The sequence below is a fragment of the Pristis pectinata genome, chromosome 10 (assembly GCF_009764475.1).
Source record: "Pristis pectinata isolate sPriPec2 chromosome 10, sPriPec2.1.pri, whole genome shotgun sequence".
Classification (NCBI taxonomy): domain Eukaryota; kingdom Metazoa; phylum Chordata; class Chondrichthyes; order Rhinopristiformes; family Pristidae; genus Pristis; species Pristis pectinata.
Genome location: NC_067414.1, coordinates 99,929,060 through 99,939,714, shown reverse-complemented (window position 1 = coordinate 99,939,714; position 10,655 = coordinate 99,929,060). Strand labels below are relative to the sequence as shown.

General features: G+C 49.4%; 1 protein-coding gene across 2 annotated transcripts in view; it reads right to left on the bottom strand.

Annotated features, from left to right (window-relative positions):
- Positions 1-1,207: 1,207 nt before the first annotated feature.
- LOC127574771 (heat shock protein HSP 90-beta) overlaps positions 1,208-10,655 on the bottom strand; it is a 68,338-nt gene continuing 58,890 nt past the window's right edge. For both annotated transcript variants that reach the window (XM_052024078.1, XM_052024079.1), the window contains exons 4-11: positions 9,077-9,231; positions 8,408-8,713; positions 7,989-8,154; positions 7,218-7,408; positions 5,437-5,584; positions 4,817-5,085; positions 4,179-4,512; positions 1,208-1,525 (exon numbers count right to left, since the gene is read on the bottom strand). In XM_052024078.1, coding sequence (XP_051880038.1) covers positions 1,416-1,525; positions 4,179-4,512; positions 4,817-5,085; positions 5,437-5,584; positions 7,218-7,408; positions 7,989-8,154; positions 8,408-8,713; positions 9,077-9,231 — 1,679 coding nt within the window. In that variant the 3' untranslated portion in view covers positions 1,208-1,415. The remainder of the gene's footprint in view (positions 1,526-4,178; positions 4,513-4,816; positions 5,086-5,436; positions 5,585-7,217; positions 7,409-7,988; positions 8,155-8,407; positions 8,714-9,076; positions 9,232-10,655) is intronic.

Here is a 10,655-nt window from a genome sequence, read left to right as displayed (position 1 = left end):
CCAAGGGAAACAGCTTGGCCACATCTACTCTGTCCAGTCCTTTCAACATTCTAAATGTTTCTATGAGGTCCCCTCTCATTCTTCCGTACTCCAGTGAGTACAGTCCAAGAGCCGACAAATGCTCATCATACATAAGCCCTTTCGTTCTGGGAATCATCCTCGTAAATCTCCTCTGAATCCTCTCCAACATCAGCACATTCTTCCTAAGATACAGGGCCCAAAACTGTGCACAGTATTTCAAATGAGGCCTCACTAGTGCCCCGTAGAGCCTCATCAACACTTTCTTACTTTTATACACTATACCTCTCGAAATGAATGCCAACATAGCATTCGCTTTCCTTACTGCCAATCCAACCCAGTGGTTAACCTTCAGGGTATCCTGCACGAGTACCCCCAAGTCCTTTTGTACTTCTGTACTTTGAATTTTCTCCCCTTCTAGATGATAATCTGCCCATTTATTCTTTTTTCCAAAGTGTACAACAGCACATTTCTCTACAATGAATTTCATCTGCCATTTCCTTGCCCATTCTCCTAAACTATCTTGGTCTCTCGGCAACCTTCCTGTTTCTTCAATACTCCCTGCTCCTCCACCTACCTTGGTGTCATCTGCAAACTTAGCCACAAGACACAGGCCATTCAGCCCAGAGTCTGCTCCTCCATTCCATCATGGCTGATTTATTTTTCCCTCTCAACCCCATTCTCCTGCCCTCTCCCCGTAACCTTTGACATCCTTACTAATCAAGAATCTTATCAACCTCCAGTTTACATACACCCAATGACGGCCTCCACAGCCTTCTGTGGCACTGAATTCCACAGCTTCACCACCCTCTGGCTAAAGAAATTCCTCCTCTTCTCTGTTCTAAAGGAACACCCTTCTATTCTGAGGCTGTGCCCTCTGGTCCTAGACTCTCCCACTATTGGAAACATCCTCTCCACGTCCACTCTATCCAGGCCTTTCAATGTTCGGAAGGTTTCTATGAGATCCCCCCCCCTCATCCTTCTAAATTCGAGTACAGGTCCAGAGCCATCTAACACTCATACATTAACCCCTTCATTCCCAGGATCATCAGCTGCCATGTTATTTGCCCCCCCTCCCCCTCCCTCCCACCCCCAAGAGCAGAAAATCTGCCCCTCAGGCACAGTGTCTGGATTACGAGGAAACCACCATGCATAGTGGCCAGGGACTGCAGCACACCACCAAACCAGCTCCCCTGACACCAGTGGTTCAGACTTTATTTTACAGAACATAGCTCCAAAATAAAACATGCTCTTCAAAATAAAATAAAGGACAGCAACATGGTAAGGCTGGGGTGCCAGGACACGGGTCCACTCACTGGCTGAACGACTGTATACACACTGCACCACAGATCCCGTGCCAAGTCCAAATTAAATACAACAGTCCAATGTGAGCAGCGTTAGTCCACCTCCTCCATGCGGGATGCATCCTCATCTCCCTCCAGGGGTGGGATCTCCTCAGCAGCTTGTGGAGCAGCCTCTTCCACGGTCACCTCCTCCTCATCGATACCTGCCAACAGATGGAGGGTCAGTGGGAGTCCACACCTGGACAAAAGCACCATGAGCAGGATGGATGGGGGGAGTTACACTGCAACCCCAGTGGCACTGATCCCCACACACAGCACCAGCTGGATCCCAGAGTCGGGCTGCGCCCAGGAGCAGGGAACAGCTCCCGGCAGAGACACAAGCAGAAGGCCAAGGCTCCCTGTGCCCACTCCCACACTCAGCAAGATGACAGCCAATCCTTTACCTCAACCCAGGTCCCTCTCAACACCAACACTTTTCAATTCAAACCATTCAAAAAAAAACCTTTACCTTTCTCCAGAGTGGGTCAGTGTTTTTCCACATTATACACCAGCTGCTGTGCCCTCCCCCATTCACTTCAGGGGAGAGACTGATGAAGCCCACACTTGGTACCATCAGTAAACACAGACATTACACTGATACAAATGTAGAACAGCTGGGACACCAGCACTGAGCCCCCCCCAGTAGTCACCAGTCACAGCCTCCCAACTCCAACATAAGACAGTTATTTCTGCTCTATAACCAATCCCCAATCCATGCTCCCAGTTACTCCCAAATCTAACCCTTGGGTAGTGCTTTATCAAATTGATCTGCAGGTCCAACACTCTGCACCAACTGGTTTGGCCTTGTCCTGTCTTAAGGGATGTACATCACCTGTAAACCATGTAGAGGTTCCCAAACGTTAGCCACCGCTCACTCACTTCCACAGTAAAACGTGGCCTTCTGATCTACCATGGCCAGTTCACACTTCATGCCGTTGTAGAGCGCTTTGTTTGGATTTAACAACCTGGCTCCACACTGAACTAAATCACTTAAGCCTGATGGGTAAAAATCTGGTACATTATGACCACTGTTCCCTGAAGGCCCCTTAACTATCAATCAACACATTCTCACTACACAATTCAAGAAGAGGGAGTGAAATTCTAGAACAAGTCACTATTAAAAAGGAAGCAGATATCTCCCCAGGGCCTGATGAGAGGTACCCCAGGCTGCTATGGGAGGCAAGGGAAGGGGCACAGGTTTAATCTAGACTTGGAAAGGAAGGATTAAGTGAAGCTATGCTGACCACCTCTGGGAGAAAGCCTGTCTGACCCAATTGATTGATTTTAGTTTGAAGAGGTAACAAAATGTGTTGATGAGGGCAGTGATTGATGTAGTCTATAGGAACTTCAGTAAGGCCTTTGACAAGGTCCCACATGGGAAACTGGTCCAAAACATCAGAGCTCATGGAATCCAGGGCAAGTTGGTAAATTGGACCCTGATTGGAAGGAGAGAGGCTGATGGTGGAGGGTTACTTCTGTGATGGGAAACCTGTGACCAGTGCTGAGATCCTTCCTGTTCATTATATACAGTACATTAATGATCTGGATGTTGAAGGAATGATTAATGTGCTTACTAATCAGGTGACATGAAAATTGGTGGTGTTGCTGACAGTGAGGATAGTTGTACACTACAGGATGATGTTGATCAGTTAGCAAGATGGGCAGAACAATGGCAGATGCAATTCAATCCTGATCAGCGTGAGCTGATGCACTGGAAGGTCTAAGGGTAGGACACACACAATGGCAAGGCCCTACAGAAGGACTTTGGTGCAAATCTGAAGATCCATGAAGGTGGCAGTAGAAGTAGACCAGGTGATGAAGGTAACATACAGAAGACTTGCCTTCATTAACCAGGGCACAGAATACAAAAGCAGGATGTTTCAGTACAATCTTATAGTCACAGCTGGAGTACTGTGCAAAGTTCTGGTCACCACACTACAAGTATGTGATTGCACTGGAGAGGGTGCAGAGGAGATTCACTAGGATGTTGCCCGAGATAGAGCTTTTCAGTTACAATGAAAGAGGGGATGAGCTGGGTTTTTCTTGGAGTGGAGTGGGAGACCTGATGAGATAGCATAGGCAGGGTACGTACAAGAAACTGTTCACCGTAGCAAAATTGTCTAAAACCAGAGGGCTAGGGTTAAGTGGTGGGAGTTTTAGTGGGGGACAGTGGGAGAATTTTTCCATGCAGGGTGGTTGGAATGTGGAACACAGCCTGAGTGGGTGGCAGAGGCAGACTCGCAGCATCTACGAGTGTAGGAAAACAGGATTGGTACAGATGGAGAATCAGTGGGCAGCATGGACACACCGTGCTGCAGAGCCTGCTTCGTTGCTGAAGGACAATATTAGATCTGAACCTTGCTGCTCCCTGCACATACTGACCTCTCTCACACACTGTCACCCCCAATGATTACTGTATTACCCTTGTACTTTATGATTTATTCCAGACCCTGCATTGCTACCCACCATGGAACCCATATACATGCCTTTTCCTGACCCTCGCTGTTTCTCAGCTGAGAAAAATCAAAATCTGTTGAGCAGATCCAAGCCCCTGCCCCCCACCCCCTTGCCTCCAGCCCCATTCCTTATAACCAGGCCCAATCCTCCCAACGGTCGGGTATCCTGGCACGTTTGTTTCCCCACCTTCACCATCTTGTAATGGCTGTCAGAGGGTATCCACTGGCTGTACTTGTGGCATTAATTCTCGTCCCTGCAACATCTAGATAAAACTCCACAGGACCCAGCAAGCAGGGCACCAGACGAGGGGTTTACCTTCCTCACAAGGTGCGTGCACAGCCTCGACCACAGGTTACTCACCCAGCCCCAGTTTGATCATGCGGTAGATTCGGTTGGAGTGTGTCTGGGGGTCATCCAGTGAAAAGCCGGAGGATAAGAGTGCAGTCTCGAAGAGCAGGATCACCAGGTCCTTCACGGCCTTGTCGTTCTTGTCTGCGTCGGCCTTCTGCCTCAGCGTGTCCACGATCGGGTGGTCAGGGTTGATCTCCAGGTGTTTCTTGGCCATCATGTAGCCCATGGTGGAGTTGTCCCTCAGGGCCTGAGCCTTCATGATCCTCTCCATGTTGGCAGTCCAGCCATAGGTGCTGGTCACGATGCAGCAGGGAGAGGATACCAGCCGATTGGAAACAGTCACCTGGAGAGGCAGGAAGACATCGCATCAAACACCGCCCTTCAACCAGCGCACCACAGACCCTCCGTCAGCTGGTGTCCCCTCCTCCAGCCCCACATGTTGACCCTCACCACGGTCCACCCCTCAGCTGTTGACAGCCAGCAATCGAGACCAGAGTCCCACATCCTACGAATGGGTGGGGTTCCCGACACCAAAGCTGGCACATGCCAACAACGAACATTATCTGTGGCTGTCAGTGACGGTGAGGGCCCACAGCACCGAGTGTTACCCAGGTCCCCGGGACCGCTGCCCGTTGGAGACGCCTCACCTTCTCCACCTTCTTGTCCAGGATCTCCTTCATCAGCTTGCAGAGGCCGTCATACTTGGTGCGGTCAGCCTCGCGCTTCTTCTTCTCCTCCTCGTCCTCAGGCAGTTCCAGCCCCTCCTTCGTGACGGACACCAGCTGCTTGCCGTCGAACTCCTTCAGCTGCTGCACGCAGTACTCGTCAATGGGCTCTGTCATGTAGACCACCTCGAAGCCCCGCTTCCTCACCCGCTCCACGAAGGCAGAGTTGGCCACCTGGTCCTTGCTTTCACCTGCAGATCCAGACAGTAAGCAGCATGGTAAGTCTGTGTGGGAGGGGTGGGAATGCCATCCTGCTCCTGCCCCATCTGAGCTCCTATCCCCACATCCAAGGCCAAGGATAACAGACCAAGCTGGGCTCCCAGCATCAGGTTACACCAAGCACACAACCTCACCTTGCATTTCCCAGAAGGGGGTTTGGTGGAGGTTGGAGATAAGCCTGCTGTAAGGGAGCCCAGCCCAAGCAGACTGATGCTGAAAGGGATACCCAGGAAGGAGCTGGGAATAATTCAGACTACTACAGAAGCAGAGGAGGTTGTAGGTGCTCCTCAGGCAGTGCTAGCTCTCAGTAAACCACAACGCACCTGTGATATAGTAGATGCACTTCTGGTTCTCCTTCATGCGGGAGACGTAGTCAGACAGGGGTGTGAGTTCATCTCCGGACTGGGAGGTGTGGTAACGCAGCAGCTCTGACAGCTTCTTGCGATTCTGAGAGTCCTCGTGGATACCGAGCTGTGAAAGAACGGACAGTTGGAGGAAGTCAGCAATTATTCTGTGGTGGCACAAACTTGAATACCCCAACGCATCAAGCCACAAGGCACCCAACTTTTCTGCTCTCCACCCACCACATACAATTTCTGCATAACCAAAGACCACCCCAGTCTCCAGGCCCTTTCAACGTGCCCTAGGCACCCAGGAAAAGCTCTCCAAACAGTGTGCACACCTGCATTCCCTGGGAGCAGCATCTTACCCCCACCCCAATGAGACCAAGTGCTCAAAAACCCTCAGTGTATAGTTTGGCCACCAATTTACATCACCTAGTGCAGTCCTTGCACAGTGGGTCTATCTGGGCCCAACAGATCAATAGCAAGCTGACATCCTTAGTCAAGAGAGGGAAACAATAGGCTAATTAACTTGACGTGCCAGAGAGAAAATATTAGAACAAAGGGATTTATTTAAGTTTGTCACTTTTAATGAAGGTTTCACTCACTGCAAAGGGTAGAGAATGTCAAACACAGGCCTGCATAAACCAACAATATTTAAACATTTCTTCACGTAAACAAGTATGAAAAGCCCTGCACAATCCCATCCGGCAACTGTGGCCACTTGATGACCAACTGTTTGATTTTGATTTGCAGCATTCTCAGTGGGAGGAATTTGACAAGGGCACTAGGCTTGCTGACAGAGACTGCAGATGCTGGAATCTAAAGCAACCACCTGCTGGAAGAATTCAGCAGGTCAGGTAGCAGGGTCCTGATGCAGGGTTTCAGCCCAAAACATCAATAATTCCTTTCCTCCCACAGATGCTGCTTGACCCGTTGAGTTCTTACAGCAGATTGTTTATTGCTACCAAATTTGCTAATGACAAGGATGGGTGGGAAAGTAAACTTTTAAAGAAAATATTGAAGGTTACAGGGGAGTACAAGTGCAGCAAGTGGGCAAAAGTCTGCCACGTGGACAATATACATCTGGCAAAAAAAATGAACACTTAAGTGGCGGGAGGTTGCAGGGACCTGTAAAAGGCTTGTATGTGGGTTCAGTGATGAGGAAGCTGACAGAATGTCACTGTTTATTGCTGGGGGACTGAATACAAACGCAGGTTGTAGGGCCTGGGTGAGACCACATTTGGGATGTCTTATGAGAGATGGGACAGGCAAGGTTTGTATCTGGTGGAGTTTAGAAAAGCAAGAGAGGACTTGATTGAACCAAAGCACCTTGAAGAGTCTTGACAGGATATTTCCTCTTTTAGGAGAATCTCGAACCAAGGTCACCATAAAGATAAGGAGTTAAGCGGTAACATTTGAGTCAAGAGCCCATGCTATATAATTCTATGACTATAAGTCTTTGGAACACACTTCCTCAGAGCTGTGAAAGCAGGGTTTTTGAATACTGAGGCAGAGAGAGATGGCGAAAGGTTCCCTGGGATTACAATCAATATCAGTCATGATTTAATGAATAGCAGGCAGGCTCCAGCTGCCAACTCCCAATTCATTTACTCGTACGTATGGATCAGCAGCAGCCACAACCCTGTACATTAAAGATCCTCCACAAGAAAAGCTTCTACAGAGCACGCCGAGGTGGTCCAACTCTAAGAAGACCCACAGCAATGTTAAGAGAAGGATCACAGGTCACACTTTCACCATACCTTGAGGTTCTTGGAGAACTGCTCATAGAACTTTTTGTAGTTTTCCTTGTCTTCTGCCAGTTCACTGAACAACTCCATGCATTTCTTGACTATGTTCTTGCGGATGACCTTCAGAATCTTGCTCTGCTGAAGCATCTCTCGGGAGATGTTCAAGGGCAGGTCCTCAGAGTCCACCACACCACGCACAAAGTCTGGGCAAAATGGGAACCAGGACAGTTGCACATCAAGAACCAGAGGACGCTTGAGAAGTCAGTCTAGAACACCGCAGACACCAGGGCACAGCCAGTGGCTGACAGAAATCAACACATGGCACGTCACCAGACTTATGGACCACAACTTCAGACCTACTCGTTTACACTGTCAGGCCAGGTCCAAAACATTCAAGGCATTCCAAATTCAGCTCACCTCTCTTCCAGGTTCTCCTGGATCAGAGACAGCCAAATAGATGTGCCAGCTATCGCAAGTCAGCTTCCCTCAGCAGTCCCCACCAGGCTCTGCAGATTATGGGCCAGCCGCTTAATTAGCCCATTTGCTGCTAGACTGTACCAGTATGGGCACATCCCTTCACTGAACAAACACAGACTGTAGACATCCAGGCCACAGCCCTGATGCAGCAAGGAAGGGAGGCCGGGGGGTCCTGGTAAAGTAAAGGGAACCCTTGGAGTGGGGGCGGACAGCAGAGCAACAACAGGCTACACAGGACCAGAGGAGTGATTCAGGGAAATTTACAGCTGGGGACATTCACCCACATCACCAGGACAAAACACTCACTGAGGTACTCGGGGATCAGCTCCTCGCAGCTGTCCATGATGAAGACTCTGCGGACGTACAGCTTGATGTTGTTCTTCTTCTTCTTGTTCTCAAAGAGGTCAAAGGGAGCCCGCCTGGGAAGGAAGAGCAAGGCTCGGAATTCCAGCTGCCCCTCAACGGAGAAGTGCTGAGGAGAGAGAAGAAACCCACAGGTTATTTGCATCTGCAGGACTGGTAGACAAAGCACAGGAAAACTGGTCAAGGTGGGCTTTGGCACAGATTTTGGCACTGGGACCTTTACGATAATGTAAGGAACTTGATGTTGAAAGAGATGAGAAATTCGAACTGAATGAGCATGTCTTTGCCAGCCATCTCTGGTTGCTTGGTCCAGTCTCAGGAGATGCAGACCCACTTTCCACCCGCACCAACACGAGACTCACCTTCACAGCCAGGTGGTCCTCCCAGTCATTGGTGAGACTCTTGTAGAACTCGCCATACTCCTCCTGTGTGATGTCGTCAGGATTGCGAGTCCAGATGGGCTTGGTCTTGTTCAGCTCTTCCTGGTCGATGTACTTCTCCTTGATTTTCTTGGTTTTCTTCTTGTCCTTCTTTTCACCATCCTCCTCCTCATCTGAGCCCACATCTTCGATCTTGGGCTTCTCCCCTTCCTCTGCTTCCTCTTTCTCAGCCTTGTCCTCAGGCTCTGCCTCATCGTCACTGATCTCCTTCTCCCGCTCCTTCTCAACCTGAAGTCAAGAACCAACACGAGTCAAGCTCTCCTGCTACCATATACGATTGCTCCATATCCCCGACAGTAGGTCCCAGGGACCTACCACCAGAAAACTTGCCTCAAATCTCTTTTCAGCTTGTCCCCTCTCACCTTAAACCTGTGCCTTGTAGTTTTTGACATTTCCACCCTGGGGAAAAAGCCCACCAATCTTATATGTATTTCATAATTTAATGCATTTCTAACACGTCACCTCTCAGCCTCTGATGCTCCAGAGAAAACAAACCAAGTGCACATTCACCTCCAGCAATAGGAACATGCCTGAACTGTGCTAACACGGCCTCTGATCCCTGCCCAGCCCTCACCACAGCCCTCCACTTACAAAGAGAGTAATGGGGTAGCCAATGAACTGAGAGTGCTTCTTCACAACCTCCTTGATCCTCTTCTCCTCCAGATACTCAGCCTGGTCCTCCTTCAAGTGTAGGATCACCTTTGTACCGCGGCTGATTGCATCAGAGTCAGTTCCATCACCCTTTCCTGAAAAACAAGTTGGACGGAGTTAATCCACTGAAGGCCCAAGGCCCAACACCCACTAGCGGAGCCAGTCTCGATCTAGAGCAGTCCTGGGATAAGCTAATCCTCTGCTCTTTTCCCACCTTCAGATCTTAAGGAAACTGAGGAACAGAGTTAGACAGGGAAGTGACAGCTAAGAATCAGCCAAGACAATGAATGATGGAGCAGGCACAAGCCTGCATGTGAACATAGGAATTAGAAGCAGGAGCAGGCCACTCAGCCCCTCTAGGCTGCTCCAGATGCAGGGTCTCATCCAGAAACGTTCACTGCATTTCCCTCCACAGGTGCTGCCTGACCGAGTTCCTTCAGCAACTTTTTAAATTTACTTTATCATCTATTTTGTGCCATTAGTAATTTTAGCCAACATATCTTTGGTACTTTTATCAGGTCATTCATACAAATCCACCAGGTCCTGTCAGGAGTGATGGAATATTCTCCACTTGTCTGGATGAGTTCAGTGCCAACAACTCTCAGGAGGCCATTGATAGGCACCTCACCCATCCCCCTAAACATTCATTCCCTCCCCCAGCAGAGTGATGGCTACAGTGTGCACCATCTACAACACAGCAGTTACTCACCCAGGCAACCCCAACAACGGCTGCTAAACCGGTGACCCCAACAGAGAAATGCAAGAGCAGCAATGGGAATACCACCGCCTGCAGGTTCTGCTCCAAGCTGTACACCACCCCGACTTATCACTGTCCCTTTGTCACTGGATCCAAATCCTGGAACAACCTCTCCAACAGCACATGGGAACACCTTCACTGGGAGGGCAACAGTTCATGACAGCAGCTCACCACCACTTTCTCAAGGGACAGGCAGTGAAGGACAATTAAACACTGGCCTCGCCAGCAGCACCCACACTCTAAAACAAATCTTGAGGCAGCACTGCAGTCCGTGACAAACCACTCAATATCTTACCGACCAGAGAAAGACCCATTTATGCCTACTAACTACTTCCTGTTCTCCACGCCAATATCTTATCTTCCACGTTGGGAGTTTTTATTGTTTTGCAATAATCTTATCAAACCCTCCAGTTCTCCTTTATCCACAACACATTACAGCTCTCCTCAATTAACAAAGGGCAAGGTCACAGCAGGGTCTATGTCCCAGGGAAAGCCTTTTGCAGCTGTCATGGGTGAAGCTCAACCTGTTCTATCCCTGGCAAAATGTCTAATCCTACACCACGACCCTTCACTTTCTGCATTAACCTTTGATGTGGCTCTTCAAGTATCTTCAGTACAGAACATCCACTAGTTCCCCTTTACCAACAGCAGACGTTACTTGTCAAATGATTCTGGGGAAGAGGCTGTGAAGCACTGTTCCAGTGTCAGAGTCAGTTTGCAGCACAGAAGCAGGCCCTTCAGCCCACCATGTCCATGCCACCC